At 44.0% G+C, this 23,156-nt stretch overlaps 1 protein-coding gene across 1 annotated transcript in view; it reads left to right on the forward strand.

Annotated features, from left to right (window-relative positions):
* LOC124405677 overlaps nucleotides 1–23,156 on the forward strand; it is a 93,362-nt gene that overhangs the window by 54,929 nt on the left and 15,277 nt on the right. The window contains exon 4 of the mRNA XM_046880773.1: nucleotides 6,259–6,383. Within this exon, the coding sequence (XP_046736729.1) occupies nucleotides 6,259–6,383 (125 nt within the window). The remainder of the gene's footprint in view (nucleotides 1–6,258; nucleotides 6,384–23,156) is intronic.

Raw genomic sequence — 23,156 nt, forward strand, 5'->3', positions numbered from 1 at the left:
TTTTTAATACATTTAACGTAAAAAATGAAATAATCTTTTTTTGATTTCTATGGATCTGGGCTAATTATTTCATTTGTTTACGAATTCTTTGCAAATTAAGTGAAACAAATGTCTAATTATTTTCATAGTTGAGCAATGAATATTTTTATACACACAAAGATTTTATAGTAAATAAAGGAACTGTGTGAGAATTCAGAAAATTTAGAGTTTTTATTGCCAGAAAAGAACTACGACAACTAAAATAATTCTCTCTCGTTTTGTAATTACATTAAATCGGATTTTCTGCTGTCACAAGCTTCGCACTGTTATTGAAAATTTTTTTTATTCTCTCGACACGTTTTCTGGCCAGAATGTCCAGCCATTGCGGCCTTATAAGAGTTTGTTAACTGCGATGACCAGGGAAAAAATTCGCGAATCGATATCGGCGACCGCTGTGGCGATTCGCTCTCCGTCTCTCCTTCTCTCCTTCTCTCCTTTTCGCTTTCTCTTTCCACAGCGTTATCTGTACTCTTTATCTCTCCGTTCGAGGCTTGTTTTCTCTGAACTTTTTCACCGTCGGACAAAAGCCTTTCGCCTGGCTGCGATTTGTTTCCTTTCGATTAGTATCGAATCGAACCGAAAGCGATATTTATCGCAAGGCTCTCCGCAAGCCGGGGGCTCTTTTTCCCGGGGATAAATTCCCCCGAACTCCCGCCCAGCCGTCCTCTCTATACGCGATTTGTTTCCTTGTCCCGCTTTTCCGATCGCTTTAACGCCCCCATCCTCCTTAAACCCCGGATCTCCTAATCTCACAAATAATTGTAGATAAAACAGGTTCAACGGTCCAACGATTCGCAAAATAAAGATTTTTCAGCATACCCAACCGAACGTTCATCTACACCGTTATAATAACTGAAAAAAAAAAAAAAAAAAAATTCATGTGGTAACCGAACAAATTTCAAAACACTGTTTTTTTCCTATGAATACTTGATTATATTTTAAATACATTTTTTCCCACTTAAAAATTCCAAAAAACCGGAATTTCCGATATAACGTTAATGTATTTCTTACTGAATCAAAATATCGTCATTTTTCAATTGACACGGTTTTTCATACTTGATTTCTTTAAACAACTAACAGTAGATACAAGACAAAAATTTCTCAGTCAATTTACAGACAATTCAATAGTAAATAAAATAAACTATTTCTATTAAAGAATCAAGCGAACTACATTGAACTTCTATAGGTATACAAGATTTTCGGTTCTTCAAAAATTTGACGATGAGAGATTTAGAGATAAAAAAATCCGACTTTTTTTATACATACTTCCAACGAACTTGATCACCTTCGTCAGTCGTCCGTTTCAACTCTTATCCCATCACGTATTTCCAGCCTGACTGAATTCCCGCGCATGATCCTCACTACCGTCGCGTTTCCCGCCGACTTTTCAAGCGTCGCATGCTTCTGCAGGGGGATGAAATAGTTCCTGGTGGGGGAGAAGGGCTGTAAAAGTTTCCCGAACACCGAACAACGACGATAGTTCAGCAATAGGCGAACTCCGCTCGTTCGTTCGCGCGTGTGCAGCCTGCAGCCTCTCGGCGCGGCGGTAATACGTAACCCCGGCATAACTGGTCCATGCATTATGCCAGATGAGTGTGCTGGTGCAGCATCCGCGATTCTGGCGCATCTATGTATGCATGTATGCAGGTATGTACATATGGGTGCTTGTGTGTTAGTGGGAATAACGTCCGTGTCAACGACTCCATGCCAGCGCTGCATGAGGGTCGAGTCCGCGGTATGTTTCTGGCTGCAATCCAACACCGGTAACTGTCCTATTAATGAAGTTTTATTATTATTTACTGCCGACGCCCCGTAATTAACGAGCCAAACTACTACGGACTGGTCACAGTTATTCTCTCCGTGATATCCGACGACGCCGGAAACTAAGTCGGGTTACTCAATGGACTCGGAGCTCTGTTACTACCAAAGTTTTTGTGACAGGAACATACGTCGTTCTCTAATTCACGCACGTTCCGTTACCAAGAGAATTTCATTTTCTCGTAGCTTGTATTGGATCGTAGGTACAATGTTACGGTTGAAAGAAAAAAAGAGAAAAATTGATCGGGTAATTCGATACGTAAGCTTTTAATTTTGTTTTTTTGATTTGATTTGTTTTTTTAGGTCTCGTTTATCGCCGCGTTTTCTGCGCAAGTACGGATTAAGAGTTTTTTTTCTTTCGCGCACGGTGTCCGGAAACTTAGATAAAAAGTTACGATCTTATCGGTCGTTGGGTGTTTCTTTTTACGACGATTTAATCAAGCGAGTTGTGTGCAGCTGAAAGAAACTTTCAACCAATTTACGAGATGGGGTTTAAACAGATAATTGAAAAGAATTTCACCTGATTTGAGACTGCAGGAGTTCTTCATTACTGTTTAAAGTCTGCCGTGCAGTATGACGTGAGATTATCAACCTGGTTTTATTGAAATACCAAGCATCGATTTGCCCCCAGCCTCCGAGCCTCGAATTGTGTGCTTAGAAAAAAAAGAGATCCCTCGGCTCTGTTTACGACGCTGCTTTAATCTCGCAATCAACCGCGATTATCACGCCCGATCGATACAAAAGTATACAAGCAACCACTTCGTCGGCTTTGCAATCTACTGGAAGAAAGTATTATACTTTGATGACATTCTTTTTTATTGGCAAACAATCTACCGCTTAATGGTTGAGAAGAATCATCTGGATATACTTCTTTATCCCTTCTTCGCGCAACAAACTTTCGGCATAATATCCACGGCCGTTGTTTCGCTGATATATATATATATAAGCATGAAGCATCGGATAATGGATTGATCGATTCGCGAACGTCGTATAGGTATAGACTAGACGGTTATTTTCAGAATAAACTCCCGTATGTTGATTCAGTATAGTACAAGCTTCAGTGCTTAAATTTTTTTCAATCAAAGATAATTGAAAATAAACCCTCTCTCGATTTTGGCTGAAATTGTTATTCAAAATTAAGGCTTATTTTCTTACAATAAAATTTCTCAGGGATTTTAGAAATAACGGCAATAACGACTCGTCTCTGAAGGAGTAAATTTTTTCTCATTTTTCTATTCTCAGCGCTGCCAGAACTTGAACGGAATCCTGGCTCTCTGGAATATCGTGTACACCTCGAAAACGCGAGTACATACTTATCTGCCACTTGTACGGAGATATGGAGCTGAGTTATGGAGGTGGGGCAGGATGTACGCATATTCCCATGTAAAGTAGATGCACATAGGTATTGCATATGCGAAGCAGGTCTGCAGCTTGCCGTTCCAGCTTAATGTGGCGTGTCTAGTCTCCGCGTTATAAACGCGAGTGCCAGAATCCGTCGATCAATCTTTTTCCGGTGCTGCTTATACGCGAGTCTTGATTTGGCCGGCTGCAGAAGTAAGTCTCTCGTCCTTCATTAAAAAAGAATTGAAGCATATACTATATACTATTGCCAAGTATATGTCTGTTAATTCACAATCAAAGCATGATTGAAACTTAAACCTTAGTTTCAACATCTCTCTGGAATCACACTGTTGCCACACTGGGGTCAGATTGACTCTAAACTTATCCAACTAGGTACAAATAATAATTAAGTATGAATAAAGAACAAGACAATTCATACATTGATGAAAATTCAGATTAAGAAAAAATTATATTAGTCAGTGATTACTGGCGAGCCTTTTTAGAAAAATTTGTTGAGGAATAAATGAAATTCTATCATTATCGTTTCATTCATGCATTGTGCCTTGAAAGAGGTATTTTGTATTATTTTAATTTTCTTTATTTAAAATTGAAAAAAAACTTTCTTGTATGTTATAAAAATTTTCTAAATTTTTTCAGATTTTTCAAAGTTGGGCTTTTTTCAATTTTTTTCAATTATACTTCAGATACGCTGAGACGAAAAATTAAAAAAAAAATTGCTACTGCGTTTTTCATCAGAAACTTTCGTATAAAAAATTATAAAGCTAATCTGAGACATCGACGTAGAATCCTGATCGAGATGTTATGGAATGCCCCATACATTTTTGATCAGAGAAGATATTTTTGTGGGTAATGACCACATTTTGAACGTATTTGGCAAACGGTTTTTGCATCGGAAATGCTTCTTGTGGGGATTTCCACTATACTATTGAACAAATTAATTTTATGAACTTACCTAAATCTTAGTCAAAACATCTCGGGGCCAAACAACCAAGTTCGGGATTAAAGTGTCCAAATACCGAGCACCCTCATATTCCCGGATCGTTTCCTCCCTCTTCGTTAGAATTTTTTTCAACTAGATCAAGATCGCGAGTGGAATTAGATGATCGGTTACGTCAAACTTCTCCGAAGTTTAATTGCCGCGTGATTGTACTTGCGAAGCGTACTTTCCAATAGCGATTCCACGTTCGAGTCACTGTTTTACAACTAACTAGCTGTTCGACCCACCGTCAATTAGCGGGGCTGAGTTGACGTCAATTAGTCACTTTTTGTCACGTGCAACGGGGTAATTAGAAAAGTAAATTGATTAAACTCCTCGGAGGCTGAATGCCGCGTTAAATTTCTCGGCTGTATGCATCTCACATGTCAGGTTGAATTCGATCGCTGCAGGTTACGCTTCGAATTTTCATCTTGGAATGGGTTATAAATATGAACGAAAAATGGCGGATGCCTTATCGCTGTACACTCGCGACTATAATGTCTTGAGTGAAAAATGAGCGTCACAGAAAATTGCGTTACTTCTCTAAGAAGATGCGAAACATGCTCGAGTCGCGACGGGCGAAGGTCGTGTGATCGAAAGGCGCATAAGCGTGAGTTACTCGCATGGCAGCAAGCCATCCTGACACCCCATTCCCCAAAAAAGACTGCAGCAACAACAACGGAACCGAGTTGCGAAAATAAACATTCTCCGACGATTTACTACCGCGAGTTTGGAATCCGTCAGGTTCACTTCCACACGAAGTGACGCTTCGCGGAACTTCATTCACCTCGGAGTTTCGCTGTATAAACTCACTCATATCGCACGGTAACAATTGTTTCTATTTTAACACCCCGGAAAGTTTACCCTCGCTTTCCCAGCAATGGTGTTAACGCGACGTTTTACTCTGCATGAAGCTTCAGTTGTGTGTTCACGCGTTATTTCTGCACACATTTCAATTGGAAGGCAGCTCTTTCGTATTGTAAAAAATGTTAGTATTGAAATTGAGAAAAGTTACTCACAAGTGGATTATCGTGGAAGATTTTCTCGTCGATTTGGTAATTCAGCATCGGATAGTTTGACACTAGGTTACAAGAAAATTTCCGCATTCAGACTTTCATTGGTTGAGGCGTCGTTGAGTATTTTCATAATATAGTGATCAAACCTTGACTGTATATAACCATTTATGAGCAATATCCTTCTAGGATCACCAATACCTTCAATGATGGAATTTCGTTTCAATTACGAACAGAACCTTGGTCCAACGGGAGAAAGGTTTGGTTGAATCCGCGTTCCGCTCTGTTCGAGTTCTTTATTTCCGCGACTATTTCTGCAGAGCTCAATTTTCTGTACCGATAATTACCCGTCGTAGTCAAGTCATATATGTTCTACCGTTAGAAGGCACTGATCACGAGGACGAGCATGGGCCTCGTCCTATTCACCCTCGTCCGTCCCTTGATCGATTCACTCCGACGAAAAGCCCTCAGAGATCCTCTCCGTGACGCCGAGGGCAGAAATGGTTAATCAAGATTTGTGGGGCCGACGACCGAAGGCTGCACGAGCGGGTCGCAGAGTTGACATTGCGGCATAGGGTTGAAGGTGAGAGGGCAGGGCGTACACGCGTGATAAATTCTGATTGATCTTCTCCCTGCGCATCTGAATCGGAAGAGAGAGAGAGTGAGAGAGAGAGAAATAAAAAAAACCTCCACCCGCCGTTATGGGGGTGACATGTTTCCGGAAAGTGGCGGCTCGGGGATGTCTAAGTTGGATTTATCACCTTCTTACCAAGACCACCACCACCACCACCACCAGGTAACCGGGATGCGAAGTGATGCGCGAGCTCCGAGTCTCGGAGTATGGAAACTCCATGGGGAAAAGCAGGAGGTCGTTGCTTTCACGGATTGAATCCTGGGAGATGGAATTGAAGCCGTCGCCGACTCTGAATCTAGTAGAACTCAATTAATATCGGCGGACCATAGAAATGTGGAAAAGCTCTTTCACTCCATCAGGATCATTCCTCGACTCCGTGCAGATTCTAACGGGTCTTCTCTTTTTCTCTGTTACAGGATATCAGCGCCTTTCCAGGTTGTCGCGGTAGCCCTGATCCTCGCCGGTACCATTTCAGCCCTCATTGGTCACTGCTACTCTGATTACAGGACGCTGATTGCCTGCGGCCTGTTTCTCCTCGGTGGTAAGTGATTACACGTGCTCTTTCAAAGCCACGCTGGCACCGGCTTTTCATTATTCTCTCTATTGACGGGGAAGATTGGATAAACGGCTTTCCATTACCTTCAGTTGCGTGAAAAATGAAGCACGATTAGCCGGTAATGCCGGCGAATTTAACCATTCGTTTCATCTTCAAAGATAGAATACATCGTAATGATGAAATTTCTGCCTGCAACTTTTTTGTCATCGGAAAAAAGAAAATCGGTGTTACGTATAATTATTATTTTTCAACGAGATATCTTCTTCGACCGAATCAAGGACACATTTCCCTAAGGAATCCATCATTGGCAGGTTAATTAATGAAATGAGACTCGCTCGACGTGGTCTGAATTCCTGTAATTATAGTCCGTCGACTCTGCTGCCTGAGAAAAAAGGTCACATGCAAGGTATTCGATGTGGCGAGTTAAAAGATAAAAGGAACTGCTTCCGTCTGAGAAGTGAAGAAAACTGAGTCGAAAGCCAAGTGAAAAAGCAAGCATCTGGGCAAAAGGGAGTCGGTGGTCGTTGCGATCTGGGTGCTGGTCACGTTCGGCTAAAACTCGACCCTCCGCACCCCCTGCACCAGAAACGATCCGTTGTATCAGGCTGACTTTCAGTTGCGGTGGTGGCAACAATACAACACTTGATCTCTCGCACCTACGGTGCCCACCACGGACTCTTTTGTATGCGAGGATGTGCCTCCGCAGCGTTAACCGTCGGTGTGTATTTTACCGCGTTTCTCGTAGCCGTGGTGGGTCGAGTCTCCTGCAGGAACAATACTTAATAGCCCGACACCCTGCGCCCTGTACAATAGACGGGGAGTTAACCCTATGAGATAGTGTCTTCGGCGTGCGGTCTGACAATGCGAGTGAATTCGTTTGCAGCGCCGGAAGTGCGGATATATTGTTATAACTTATCCAGAATGAGGCATCTTGGCGGATGAATTTTATCTCGAGATTTGTGGATGATCTTGCAACGAAGAATCGGATACTCGCCGGGCAAATTCGGGGTTCCGGAGTCAATTTATTACCGCTATTAAAGCTGCTTCTATTCGCCTTTTCGTCACTCCTAGCTGCTAATTGTGTTTAATTATTAATCAGGGAACTCGGAAGGCTTGGTTTTCAACTCGATGCGCAGCCGTGCTGCTCGCCTTGCGATCGAATATTATCGCCTCTACGGGCAGAGAACTACCCGTTTAATTAGTAAAGCCCCACGGATCATCGCCGCGGCCTAATTACGCCGGCTGCAGGGCGAATCGGGGTGGTGAGAATTAAAAATCTCTTGAATCGGGATATTCTTACAGCCTGCAGCGCCCGCTTCGACCCATTCTTCATTGGCTTCGATAAAATGATTAACGAGACCATTTGGACACGTAATGCTTCCGCCGTTCTTTCCAATTCCAAGACTCACATCCAGCCACGGAATTAATTCATATAATCTCATTTATTCAATCTCCTTCAAACCGAACACTTCTCTCTCTCTCTCTCTCCCTTTTACTCTCTCGCATTTTCGATATTTAATTAGCTTGGTTTTAGGTCTCCTATCATTTTAATTTCTATCGCAGTTTGTCGCCCTATATCTCATAGATATATCCTATTCGATGCTCGTAAACCTTAATTCTAATTTTCATAAATCTTGTATCTTTGACAATCTATACAATCTTACACTGTAATTTTATAATCTTTACATCTTTGACAACTTCTGCAAACTCTCACTTTCCTAAATCATTGTCACACACTGTAATATCTATTGCATGCTAGTTTTAAGTTATTTATTTTTTTCCAAGTTTTTTACCTTGCATTTTGCTCTCTTTATACTTTGGGGTGTTCACCTTACCATATCAAAATACGTTCTCTCCATCTCTTTCTCTTCCTCTTTCCAGATTTTCGAGTGTCGCATCCGGGCTTACAGCGGATCCACCACTGCTACGTTTTTAAAAATATTTGCAAGCCCAAATCATTTGTAAGATCAGGATAAAAACTTTCTCCCCTTTACTTTGTGTTACTTCAAGTTAGCGGAGAAAAATTTAGCCAGCAATGATTTTCCGATTGCTGATTGTTCGATGAATCGAGTTATCCAAACTACCTGCACCAAAAAAAAAACAGAGCAAATATTTTTCCGCTGAGAATTTAGAGCCAAAGACGACCAACGACATTTACTTCCTGCGGGTTCCTATATCTGTGTTTCTGGGACGAGGCGAGGGATCGAGGTGGAGTGCATGGTGCCTATCTAACTCGATAAAGTTAATCCTCGGAATCCGAGAAATTCGGACACAATTCTTACGCGAGGAAGCAAGGAGGGAGTCGGAGCGGAAGTAGAACCGCCCACCCTTTGGCGGGTTGTAAGCTCGTTATAAATCAGTCCGACTGAAGCCCCGACGTCTTATCCAAGTCCGGATACAGTCCAGTTTCCCTAGCTTTGCTGCCGATAAGAGAAATAATTACGAGGAACACCCCGCGGCGTTCCAGGAGCTGCCATCCGATTCGATCCGATTCGATCCGGTCCTTTAGTATCGAGAATCGAGGTGAGCCGTCTCCTCCCCTAGGATATATTTTGTTAAAGGGGAATGATGCGGAGGAATGGTTTGACTTGGCCTGAGAATCAGGATTTTCTTGGTGTATGAAAAACCCAAATTAGGTGGAGTAAAGAAACGCAGCGAGCTCAGGTGTACCTGCAGACGATTTCGAGTATGCATCATCTTGTGCTGCGATAACTTTGCATTACAATAATATATATTAGCGAAGACCAAGGATTTCCCTCCGTACATTTATATCCCCATGAAAGCCCCGGCTGAACTACCCCCCTTGGGCTATCCGTTTCAACCCATATATTTCAATGTGCAAATGTTCCAGACCAAAGATAAACGCGAACATTTTCATTAATTCTTTTTCTCTCTTTCTCACTGCAGCACGCTTGTTACCCCATTTTTGTTCCCTTTTTAACTTTCTATCTCTCTCTCTTTTTCCGCCTCTCATTATTATTTATAACCACAGTACGCCCGTTAAAGCCGAAAACATTTCTCTCCTTTAATACGATCGCTTTACATGCCCACAGTCCGCAAAAACGTTAAAGCAAAGGTAATTCGTGCGGAATCGGCTAGTCCTTTTTCTAACATTATTCTCATAGAACGATAATTAGAACGGATGACCAACGGACCGATCGAATACCTCGAAACAAACCGAAATAAGAATGCTTGTGCAGTAAATCCCGACTAGATGTCTCGTCAAGATTGCTATTCACGAATGCCGGGAGAGTGTGAAATGACGTAATCGAATTTCAATCCGGGAGAAAGCCGAGATGACGGAGGGGCCAAGGGATGTGGCAGGTAACCGAGTACGTCCTCGCTAAGTCGATTAGTATTTGTTAAGCGAAGGACGAAGTTATTTCACGAGGAACACACGTGGTCGCGAGCTTGAATATCGTTACGCACACCGCGTTCCTTCAAATCAGCAAATCAATTTTACCAAAGTTCGTAACGTCGTTAGAGAAACAACAAGCCAACCTCGTCCCGCGACGAGGAGACGACGACGCGACGCCTCGCCCATACAACGCGAGTATGAATAAGAATACCTGATCCGACGGGAATTAGGTACGCTCGAGTCTAGCAGAATCCCTCCCCCCACCGCCGCTTTTCTTGTTCTAGATTTCCACTATTCGTTTGAGAGGGAATTGGCACGCTCCGAGTAGCACAATGCAACAGACTCACAATCAGTTCACAATGCAGTCACAGCAGAGTCGTCGAGGGGATGTTGCGTCAGCCGTTCATCAGAGCTTGCGCATTTCTCATTGCGAGGTACGGAGCTTACCGAATAACCGAATAACACCGGCGTTTAATCGAGCGGGAAAATCGAAGTAGAAGAGAGTCGATGCCATTCGCTGTCTCGTGACATATATTTCTAGAAGACCGAAGAAGAAAGAGAACACAGTGAAAAGGTAGGTACACGGGAAATTCACTCGGCAGGAATTTGCTGAGGAAGAGAAATTCGAGATCTCGAAATCCGCGATGTCGCGGCTCGGGATGCTGGGAGATCGGACCTTATATATCGAGTCAGTTTTCGGGGGTGGAGGTAACTTTTCAGCTGACCTGTATGCTGTTTCGGTATTTCTGCTCGGTGGATATCCGGGTTTGTTTCCTCAGTTACACAATGCAGCCACCGTCGTTATTCGCGTTCCGAAGACGTATGCAGGGGCGGGAAGACTGCTGCGGAAGTTTGAAAGGGTGGGCACTCAGCTCGATTGTCAAGCTTACCGTACGGAGATCCAGCATTCGGGTCTCGTTAAGTCTGCATCGTCCTTCCGACCCTTGAACCTTCGTTCGAGCAGAATCGAGCAAGGTACATCGATGTGAGTAATATTGAGCTCAAGGAACGAGGGGATGAAATAAAGGCTGCAAATATGTATATTCTCCGCACCGGTAAGGACTTAATTAACGGGAAAATTTCGTCTCTGCAACTGCAGCAAATTGCACGATGCGTGATGCGATAAGCCTGCAGTTGGCTTGGCGGGAGGAGAAAATGGAGAAACGGCTCCCACTCACCCTCAGCCTCACCCTTTGTTCATGCCAAGTACGTACACGTCTGCATACTCGGAGCTCGGAAAGCTACGCGCTGAGCGTCAAAGCTCGCATTAAAAATTTTAAATACCATATACGGCATCCAACTGCTCGTTTGGTACATGGGGAATTCTATGCGGAGGAGAACAAGGAGATAATTTCTACCCTCTGCAGTCTTTTCATAAATACTGTTACACGTACACACACGTGTTTCTCGTGCTCCTGCCATTGGCAATTGACGCTTTCGAGCTTTTTTTATATGTATGTTACACGGGGTTTATATATGGTTACACATGTACATGTGTATACGCGAAATTTTTTCATCATGCGCAGTGGGTAATAAACGTCGGAGGCAATAACGAACGCGAAAACGATATGGAAAAAGTGGAGCACACCCGGCAATATATCGAGACGCGAATGCACGGGGGGTTAAAAGGGGCTTATAGTTGGTTACGCCGGGAGTAAACGGGGAAAATTCTATACCCGCGGGTGGGCGGGGGAGTAAAGTAATGGCGTTTAGCCGAGCAACTCCTTCGCTGCATCACGGGGGTGCCCCGGTGGAGGCGTGGAATTATAAATTGTTTCAGCATAGTTACAATTGTTTCTGCGAAGGGTGCGAAGGCGAAACGGCAAGATTCGCGAATTGCGGCCCTCTCGGAGTCTCGCTGATTTCACCGGAGTGCGGTCGCGCAAAATTGATGTCTGTTTGCCCGCTTCTGATACCCACCTTCTCCTAATGATAGATCCACGGGTCAGATTCACCGACTGCTGCGGCTTCGTCTTGACGCGACGCAATCAGCCGCTCTGAAATTTAACCCCATGACGGAAATCCTACTCTCAAGATATTCGAGAGTCGTCTAGTTAGGTATACGGTGTTGGAACCACGAAGGTAATTTCGTTATGATATAAGAAAAATGAATATCTATTCTACCGTTGCTGGTGCCTTTGAATTCAGGTGGAAACGTCAGTTTTTTGCGAAATGGGTTTCCCGGAATTACGATGAAAACTGAGACCAAAAAAAACATCTGTTTCTAAAAAAAGAAGAATGAAAAGACGACGATGGACGGACATCCATCCGGAAAAATAAATAACAGCTCATAGCTACTGCTGAGAGTTGATTCCAATATATATAATGCTATCGAAACTGGACGCTGGAAGATGCGATTCTATACGAAACGAGCTGGGTTTTGGCTCTCATGGAATATGACTTCTCTGGTTGGTGTCCGGCTCGAATAATCCGAACACGTATCACTGCGTACATGTATAGATGGATAATTACTCGCAGAGTGTGGGATCGTTATCTACGCCTCAAACTCGGATCGGCTTGTTTGTTGGTCTATAATCAGCCGAATATAAGCCAGGTGAAATCATGCTCATGTATGAGAATATATGCGGGCTGCTAGTGTGCGGCGAGGATGCAGGGTCCACTCAACAAACCCCCAATTCCGAGGAAATTGCTCCGATTCACGATTCCACCCGTCAACCTGGGCGGCTCCTCCCTCGACGGGAATCATGATCATATCTCTATTACTGCAACTAACGTATTTACCGAACGCTGATTTCAGGCTTGTCTCTGCACGCAGGTACAATTATTACTCGTTGTTGAAAATTAATCGTATAAATACACACACACGCGTGTGCAGTGTAACGCGATTACCGTCAACTGATCTAGCGGTGCATCCGGCACTTCATATTACATGCACATTTGAAACGGATTACGTATACATTTTACACCCGGTAAGCTGAACTCCCTTCAAAGTGATCGAGGGAATAGAATCGCTCTGAAAGTCTGTTACTCAAATAATCTGTAACCATATTTCACGTATAAATCCATCAAATTATAGGCACGACGGAACAGTCGTCATCAGTCTTGCAACAATCGGTTGATTTTTCTACTTGCGATTTTCACATCAAGCTTTTCTCACTGCGATATTTTCATGCGATATTCCACGGGAAACGGAAGTCGGAGGTCACATGGGCGCCGGCTCTGTTGGCCGGCGAACGCTTTGAAAACTTGGCTAATTACTACATGATTGGTAATTGCGGAGGTGAGTGCACGGTGAGGTGGTTATAAAAGACGAGACATCGTGTGCAAGAGGAGCTGCAGGTTACGTGGATGACATACCAACATTTTATGACGCGATTCTTTGACGTTCGAAAGGCTCCGGCGTTGCGTTGTGCACGTAAAGATTTCGATCAATGCGGCGGGAGTGAAAACAAAACGAGCAAAGGAATTCGAAAGGGAGAAAAAAATTTCACCCGCTACCAACTCGCTGATTTATGCCGGGGTGAAGTTAAGCTTCCAGCTTAATTCCTCGATGGTATAATTTTTCTCAAGTCAGGCAGGTACGCCGTGTCGCTTCGTCGTAATGATTCTTGATCACTTTGGGTTGTTCGGCGTCATTAAGCCGGGTCGCGATCATTAGGGATCACGGTCCATTAATTTATAAAAAGTTTCCGAATTGCTTCTCACGGTCGAGAGCCGGCCGCCCCTTGCGATGACCCTTATAGACTCTAACGACTTGCCAGCGCAAATTTCACGCGGTGATTCGCCTGAAAGTAGAAGGAACACATATTCTTTATCGTTTAGCGGTGTGCGATGATTAATTCCGTATTGTCGGAACGAATTTATCAAAACGACGACTGCATTTCGCGAAAACTCCATTCTCGAAGGACCTCGAGTAGAAATAATATACCGCGGTTATAAAGCGCAAATGGCTTCGACATTCGATCGCATCAGGGGTTGAACCGGGCAGTGGCAGGTGGCGATGAGGATCCTGGCCGGCTGCTCCTTCTGCTGCTCCAGATCCTCGAGCGAATCCTGCAGGAGAGACCGCCCTGCGGTTCTCCAATGTCCGATAGATAACTGCGTGAAACCGCTTGGTCAGTAGATATTGGGAATTATTACCCTGGCGGTGGTACAGTTCGCCAGAAAACCACCACTCTAGTGCCAAGGAAATGCGCTTTCACCCCGTCTCTTATTTTCCCTTAGCTGGATGGCGGGGGTGGAGGCTGCGTCTTTACGATGGAGAAGGAAAATCCAGTTTGGTACGATTACATGGGAATGAAAAATTCCCCGGTTTAAAACGCTTTGCGATTCTGGTCGCTGCTTGTGAAACACTCGCGGGTATGATGTGCATGGAAGCCGGTGTTGTAACCATAGAAACCGCACCGTTCGTCCGATTCGTCCTCGTCCCTCGGATTTTCCTCCTTTGTACAATAATCCTTGGCACTGGCGTATTGGGTACCTACGCCTCGCACTTGGCAATAATTTTAATGCTCGACCCACGTTCCTGAATCCTTACGCATGTGGGTACCGCTATTACATTCCCCTTCCTGATCCGCGAAAAACCATTCGCGGAACTCGAGTCAATTTAGAAACGTGCTTTTGCGGACGGGAACTGAGATATGGGTGGATGGGATACCTGGAAAAGTCTTTTTGCGTGCTTCGTCAACCTTCCCGGCACTTGAGTTACCTCGAAAATATTGCGAGTAGCAGTGTAAGCAATTTTGCGTCGAACGAATTGCGAATGGGTCTTCGGTAGTGCTGAGAAATCAGAGAAATACATGATTTATAACTCTCGGAATTGTTTGTGAGAGATTCTACAAATACGAGATTGAGGACAAGAAAGTTAAAAACTTAACAGTCGAATTGTAGTTCCATTCAATTCTGAAAGTACTGCAGAAAATCACTTCGAACACCAGGACATGATGTTCGGAAATCGGGAATAAGATTAAAAATAGATGATAAGGTATATAAACCCATAGAGATCGCTCGAGATCAATGTTGTTAACGAATTGAAATCATTTATTCAATTTCCAAGCAAAGGACGTCTACCGGCCGAGTCAAAATGGAAAACGGTTCAACGACAACGTGAGCTTACAGTTTAACAATAAAATCTGAAAAAGGACCGCTTTTACAATAATGTCAGTTGACGCGTAACCTTCTTCATTTTATGACATAAGAAAGCTTTTATACGTCTTTTACCTTAGATTCTTACTAGATCAGATTTCACCTTTTGTAAGAACATGCCACGTACCTATACATATATTCTTGTAACATTATCATCATTCGTGCCTGATGCAGCAGATCGTATTCCTGTAAACCGTAACTCGAACCGTTGCGTTGGCTCGAAAAGAGCAGCATAAAATCCGTCACGTTGTTCGGTTAATCTTGGCAGAGTCATTACCAATTTTTTCCCTCACTTTTCACTCGTCCCTGTCACCCCTGGATGTACCTTCACCCGCCCCTCGCCCCATCCGTCTCGCACACTCTACCCGCACGCTGAGCACTCTGGGTAATGCGCTTCTTGGTACATTAACCTCGGGCGGCACACGTAGGGAGGTTCTGGGTAGCGGAAACCCACCCCTGAACCGGAGGAACGGCGCCCCTCGAAACAATCGGGGGCGCTTTCAGGCCCGAGCAGTCCGCTTCGCTTCTGCTTCTGTATCCACGTGTTCGTATTATGTAAACCGTATGTATTACATGGCCGCGCCCTCCGCCCTGGGCGTCCGAAACGAAATCCTCCCCTCCGTGCGTCGGGGGAACGTTATGTTCCCTCGCAAGTGCCTACATGTGAATAACATGTTTGCGTTAACGGGGTTTAATTGCTCGCGGAAAAAGGATGTCAAAATGAGTGAAAAAACACCTTACCAGTTTGGCTCCTCTTCCACATTGACCGTGATTAAATTCAACGACCATTTCACTGCCGGTGCGGAGATCAGATTAGAAGTGTTCTACCCTTGGCAAGAATTTTAGCGACAATTGTGTGTGCTGTTCGTCTTATCGAAAGAGCAGCGTTTTTATTAGCCGTTGCGATTTGACACTACTTAAAGTAGCTACCTTCGCATTGATTCTTGACTTTACGATCAGCAGGTTTGACAATTTTCATGAACGTCTACGTGAAGACAGCGTCGATTAACAATGGGAGAAAAACGGAATAAAAAAAATTTACACCATTGGGGTTATCGATAATCGACTATCGTATCGCAAGTGACAGGCCGTCGATTTAACGTTAAACATGCGATTAATCTCCCTTTTCCGTAGGGTTGAAGTACATCCTTGTCAATCACTGCGAAATATCCGTTCGCAAAAATCTGCACACGGAGGATGATTATCAACGTATAGATTATCGACTATCGATTATAACAATGACCGTAAAAAATGGAACGGATCCAAGTTGATTAAACGTTCCGGTATTAATCATTTTGCGACAATCGTTCGAATGCAAAATTCTAATCTCCCTGTTCGTTAATTTTATCCGTCAAGTAACAGGGAATAGCGATGTGGGAGATCATTCGTTATTTATGACGCTGCACACGCCTCGGCAGCTTACAATGTCTTCAACGATGCTTTCCGCGGAATTCCTAAAACCGGAGAGTGACAATCTTGGCATATTTATTACACGACTTTATCCCCCGATTTATTTATCCTGCGGCAACTAAGACTAGAAGCTTTCTGAAACCACTCACTGTCACCCTGCAATCGTCTAGTCGTATAAAATCCCGCTGAATCTGCGAAAAAAAAAAAAAAAAAAAAAAAATCAAAGTGAATCGTTTCAATCACGAAAGACTCACAGAAGTTTGCAGAAGTGAACACATCCACACATCCCCGGCACTAGAATCCTCAAGATCAATGTAATAATCGACCTCCACCCCCTATGAACCCCTTAATGAAGTCGGCACCCTCTTACTTCGCGTGGAAAAAATCTGCGAGAAACTCTAACGCGATTAATTTCCACATCAACGGACAACTTTCGGGTTAGATTATTGTTTTGACCGGTCGTAAAAAAAAAAAAAAAAAAATAAAAAAGTGGAATGAATTTGACAAAACACGGACTACCGCATGCTAAGATACAAAAATATTTACCGCAAGTGAAAAATTCTGTGCTTATATTTATAAGGGAAACTCTGAAATTGCGTAACCGACTTCCTTCTTCCACCCCAAGTGAGCAACGCGTTTCTTTCGCCCTTCGAAGGGCCGTTGACGCCGAGAATAGGTAGGTGCACAGGACTCTAAATCGTCGCTTTTGTAGTTCGGATGAAGGGTGGGTCGTGAGGAGAAGGAGACGAAGCGGAGCTCAAGGACCTCGGGGGTTTCGAGGGTTTATTTTCACCCCGTGCATCTCGGGCTCGCTCTGATATTATATGACGCTGCAGGGCTGCAGGATGCTTTGCCGGCTGGCGGAGTCAACGCGGAGAAAACGGTTCGTGCAACCTTCCTATAATCGGGGTGCGAAGATGTGGCGGTGAACCGCAGTAGCCGACGGGGGTGGAAGTCGCGGGGGGACGGAGAAGCTCTAAAAGCAACGTGCAGTCGACCAAAAGGGCTCCCCGTCTACTGGCCGGAGATAAAGTACGAAAGGAGCTGGGGGAGGATAAAGAGGGAAAAGAAAAGAAAAGAGAAGAAAAAAAGAACGGGGGAAGTAAAAGAAGGGAAAGATAAAAAAAAAAAAAGAAGTACGCCAGACCGCGGCACGGGAAAAACTAGCTTCAACCTTCCGCGCGCGCTCGAGCTGCGGAATGGCGAGGGAAAAGTTTTACGCTCCTGACCCATCAGCTCTTCTTCCTTTCGTTTTCCTTCACGTTCAGCATAAGAGAACACGCTGGCGTGTGCTTTGATCGTTGCATCAGTATAGCTTCCAGCTATATGTGTAGGTCGGAGAAAATCCGCGAAGAGGAGAGAGATTTCGAATAACTTTTAAGATATTGTTTAATCCGAAATAATCAAAGAAACCCCCCCCCCCCTCCCGCCCCCAAAAAAAAAGAAAATAAAAAAAGATGGAGGAAAATGCAAATTTCTGGGATAGATAATTAATTATAAATTGTGTTCGAAAATAAGGGAATGTTCATCGATTTGGGTTGATCTATCGGCAATAATTTGAGGGAGGCGGGAAAAAAAGGCAATGTTTGGTAATTATATTGGAAAAATGTGGAGAAAAACGGTGTATATACTTATACAGCTGATTTACAATGTTCGGCGTCGAATATTAATTTGAACTTCTCTCAACACTCCGTCTAAACGGACGCTCGGCTGCTTTCGCAAACCAAACTTCGGCCGAGTTCTGCATAATTGAACATTCTTTCAGGCACTCGGATTGAAGAGTAGAAAAAAAAATATCGAAATAGAGTAAAACGTATACCAAAAAAAAAAAAAAAAACTAGAGATTTCGATTCATTATACGTAGACACAGAATTTCTAGGATCGAAAGAGAAAAGAAAGAGAATTGAAAGGAAAGCTGGCAGAGAGAAAAAAGGAAAGTATATAAGGGGTACGAACGAATGCGCGTGCAGGATCGAAGGTTGGGATATTAATTCAAGCGTTGGGACCTTTTCGTTTTATTTTTATTGGAGAACTTGTATAAGGTTACTCGATGCAGCTCGATATCTATGGTCGGAAGCTTTCGAACCTTTTAATTAGATACTTCCCTGCAATCTGGGGTTTTCAAGTAACTCTGGTCAATTTTAAGATCGAATCTCGGCACGGCGCCAGCTTTATAAGAGAAGTTATTATTACAGGAAGCCACGTGTAGCTGCGTGAGCGAAACTCGATTTCATATTTTAATTACACGCCGTTCATTATACCCTCGATATATAATACAGTGCAATGTATAATCATATAAATCGCGTCGAGAGTATTCGCAGGGCGCCCTGATTTAATAAAAGCTCGAAGAGCGGGGTGCGACTGCATCAATCAAAGCGGAACTAGGCAAGAAGCCCTGCTTAGCATAGGGAGCTCATTTCTGTGAAAAGCCGAGAGCATGGCACCCGACGTCGAAGTTTGGCCGGCTTCTCGGCGGCGAAGACATCGCTTCATCGGGGGTGGTTTTGCCCAGGGTGCCACGGACGCGAGCGAAGGAAGAAGACGAAACCGGCGCCTTTTATTAAAATGTTAAATCCAAGGTTCTCATATCAGCCCCGCGACTCTTCGAGGAGAAACCGCCGATTCGTTTTCTGTCTTCCTCACGTCCCTGTTTTTCAATTTCATTTTTCTATTTTTTCCTCCCTCTTTCGGTTTCCGTCTTTTCTCTATTATTTTTTCACCAATACGTGTATCGCATAGTTTTGCGCTTTATTCGCTGGCGCAGCAGCATCATCCACTTGTATCTATAACGTGGCCTCAAAGGCTGTAACAATGATCGATGGAACGCGAGGCGAAGCTTTCCACTGTCTCCGACGGTCGGGGTGTGTTAAATAAGACTCGGATACCGGGGGTAGTATAAGAAATAAAGCCGTACTTGAGGAAAGAATTTATGTACACGGTATATGTACATCTGCGCATTATACACAGTATATTATTTCGAAAACTGCTGCCTGCGCGTGACTTTATCACTGCGCTAGCAAGAAGAGGGACTCGATCTTCCGTTCTGCAGCCAGTCTTCTTTAAGGGAAATACGGGTAAAATAGCTTGTGGACTGATTTTACCAGTCAGCAAAACAACTTGTTTCTGTATACGGGAAAAGCCACCTCCCTCATCTCACTATCTTACCGCTGCTGATGTCGCGAACACTCGTTTCTCACCGCAACGTCAAAACGGCCCGTAAACGCGGCTAATCAATTCCGCTTTTTACTCTCCATCCCGGAACACAACGGATTCCATGCTTCCGTCGAATGAAAAAGAGGTGAGCATTTATCAATGGCTGCAAGGCTGACGTGACTTGATGGCCAAGAATTGGTACGTTTGAAAAATCGAAATTTCGGTTTTTTGTAGGTTCGGTGCTTCTTTTTTTATACAATTTGAAAGAATAATCCAGTCCCACGACGTTTCGTTAATTCGACACGCGGCAAAACGAAACCGTCAACGAAGTATCTTTAAATGATGAGGAGCATCCGCTATCCGAGCTTGATTTCCAACGTCGGGGCGAGGCTGAAGTACCGAATTTCCAAAGTTCCAAACGCACCTAATTCCGAATTATTTGGTAGCGAAATTTGTCGTAAAGAAATCAAACTTTTTCGGAACAAGAGAGTTTCGAATGGTCGAAAACCCGACGGTTCTAAGTTCTAAAATGCAAAATTTTGAAAATTCAAGTTCCGATAAAGCAAACTTCCGAAAATTAAAATATACACACACAGCGTAGTTCACTCAATGAGTGGGTCTAAAAAATGAGAAAAACCCAAAATCTACCAGGATTCCGACCGTAATAATAGCGAAAATCAAAAACAAAGAAAGATCAAAGTGGTGAAATATTTCCAAGCCAAGAATCAACGGAACTGAAAATCTTTAATCACTAAGAATTTCGATGTTTCAGTTTTTGAAATTTTCTCATTTTCGCACTTTTAGAACTTTCCTTTTCCCTTTTCCTTTGCAGCTTTTCCGTTCTTCCAGAATTTCAAACCCGCCCTCCAACGTCCTCATTCACCCTAACGCCGAATGTAACTCTTCCGTTCACCGTATCTCGTCGAGGCGAAAATCGCTCACCGGAAGGAGATACGATTTTAAAGAAGAGGGCTCGACGAGTGGAAGTCCGCGATAGGGAATGACCGCTTCGTTTTCGAGGGTGCGGAAGTTCGGCGACTAATTACACCCCGGACGACGTAACACCGGCGGGCAAAGCAGCGCCGAGACTTCATTACTATTGCCACTTGCCAACTCCACTCGACGCGAGGTAGAGGTCCCCCCCCCCTCTATTACTCTCTCTCTCTCTCTTCTGTTGTAAGCTGACGAAGCTGAAACGCCTCGTTAAGAATTGCGGGAGTCAACGGTTGCCGTGCAGCAAATTTTCTAATTAGTGTAACAAGCCTCACGCGAGCAGCTCGGAGTACAGCGATCGATTCTCAGAGCTTGGCGAGTGTAACATGTCATCTTGGCGAGACCCAATTTACGCTGTTATTCACAGTTTTGAATAATCAGGTACGGGTTTTCAAAGCTGTCAAGCATACTTTCTTGAGCGTTAAATTTTTTGCAAATTGTGAAAATAAATGTAAAAAAAAAAAGGAAAAACAGTGAAACTCTTGTTGACAGTTTTTAGATAGTTGATATTAATTTGCATCCATCTTACCTTGATCACGGATCATTCACAGCGCTTGGCTATGTAATCATAATATGAATACAGCAAGCTGAAGAAGCTTTTTCTAGTCAAGGGGATCACTATTGTAACTGTAAATTGGGTGAGTTTTTTTGAACAGAAAGGAAGATGGCGTATATTATACATACATATAGATATCTGGTTCCCGGATGAACACAGGGCGGGGAACTTAGCAGGCTGGATCCTACAGGACGAATTTAAGTCGACCTGGCGAATTTACATGCCCGCGACTTGTTCATGAATTTGATATGAGACTGCAACTTCGAATCAGTTCACGTGGACGAAGCCGAGGATCTTCTCTTTGTATGCGTGTATGAATTTGGGCATAAATTTCCACCGCACTGCCAGACTTTATGGTCGACGGGTTAAACAACTTGACCCAGGAGCTACATATCTCAGGCCTATAGGTGTACCGCTGGCTCTCATCTTTGCATACACCGGCTGTGTAATTTATGCCCAGCTCGCCCCAGACCCCGAAGACTCTTGTATCTGATACCACCCGCTCTGATAGGTCTACCCTATTGATAGTTGTCGCAAGCTAGAGGCGAGCAACCCGATGCCAGAGAGGCCTTCCCGCAATTTGCGGAAACGCGATATCCTTGGTCTATCCGCGCTGCCAATTAGTGCAACTCGATGCTGACGCGGTCCTGAATGTTTGATCACCCGCCGCAGCATTAGCATTACCAATCAACGACACTGCCAAACCGACCTACAAGCTGCTCTAAAAACGTGCCTTGCATTTCTATGTCACAGCTTCTGTGCCTGTCGAACGAGACGCGTTTCTTTTTTTTTTTTTTTTTAGTGAAAAACTAGAGGAGGTTACCGTCGCCCAGATCCTGTACACCCAGATCCCTGAGGAAGATCGACGATCATCGACAACGTCGCGGGTTTGTAGCCTTACTTTTCGTCTATGTCCTCAGGAAATGCGCGCTACGTTTCCCTGCAACGTTTTGGTCTGCGTGAGATAGCCGGGCGAGTTCTCACCCTGCGGTTTGGGGTCGAAGCGAGGTTCCCGTGGGAGATATCTGCGGCTGGAGGGCAGGCAAAGCGGAGCCCGCAGGGGGGCGTCGGCAGAGGTCGAAGGCTGCATTGCTCTGGCGTAAAACTGACCACGCGGTCGGTGCGGCTGCCCTGCGGTTTCCATGGCTGCACAGAGCGGGCATTACGTGCCGGAGACGCCGTTGGTTCTCGAAAAATCGGATCGAATTTGCCGGCCGAAGGTTGAATCTACGGTTTTGCCCTTTTCGAAGGTTCTTCGTGATTCGTTCCTATCCTTCGTTATACCGGATGGAATGAAGGTCTGAAGCCTAGATTTTACCAACGGAAACGGAAACTCGGACTGGAATTCAATTTTTGGTATTATTTTATTTTATTATATTCTGCACATTGAAGGAAAATTATTTCGAGCTTGTTTCAGATAGTTTTGAGATGAAAGTGCAGCATTGAACATCTTTTGAAGATTTTCTGAACGGATTACCTGATAAGCAATGTATGACCCATCACGTGACGACCATATGAAAATGATAATTTGATGAATTTTTATAACTTCTCTAAACTAATTTGCGATGGTAATAAAATTCGCGGGTATTCAAATTCGAAAACTCTGCTTATTATGTCAAAAATTTTCAAGTTAATCGTGTCGAGAGATGAAAACCTCGGAAGTAAAGTGGCGAGTATAGACAGAGAGGATCGTGTTATATCCCTGTTCTACGTGATATCGACGGGGTCTTCCGGAAGTCCGGCGACGCCACAAGTTTGATTGGGTAAGATTGCCGCCTGCGCGATGTACCTCCTGTACAGTAGCGTTCCTCATTCTACCTGCGCAATATAAAGGAGGAGCGAGGATGTGAGAGGGCGAGGAAATCAAGTTTGTCAACTTTGATCATGGGAGTACGTCACATAGACGGAGCTGTTCAGCCTGGCTTGTGTGCATCGAACGATGCTGCGAAGGTGGGATCCACCATCCAATCGGTGTGTCTCTCAGTCCCCGACGTAACGGTAATTTGATTCTGTCGGAAAACAAGAGAGGGAGAAAAAAAGAAGAGAAATTCTTTCGCTGCAACAGCAAAGTTTTTACCAATAATTAAATGAAAAATTATTACACGAGGATGTGTTAACACCTTTTCAAACTACTTCAACGTCAGGTCATTAGTCGCGATGGAATTGATTAACCGATGAGCCT

Source organism: Diprion similis, chromosome 4 (assembly GCF_021155765.1).
Source record: "Diprion similis isolate iyDipSimi1 chromosome 4, iyDipSimi1.1, whole genome shotgun sequence".
Taxonomy (NCBI): domain Eukaryota; kingdom Metazoa; phylum Arthropoda; class Insecta; order Hymenoptera; family Diprionidae; genus Diprion; species Diprion similis.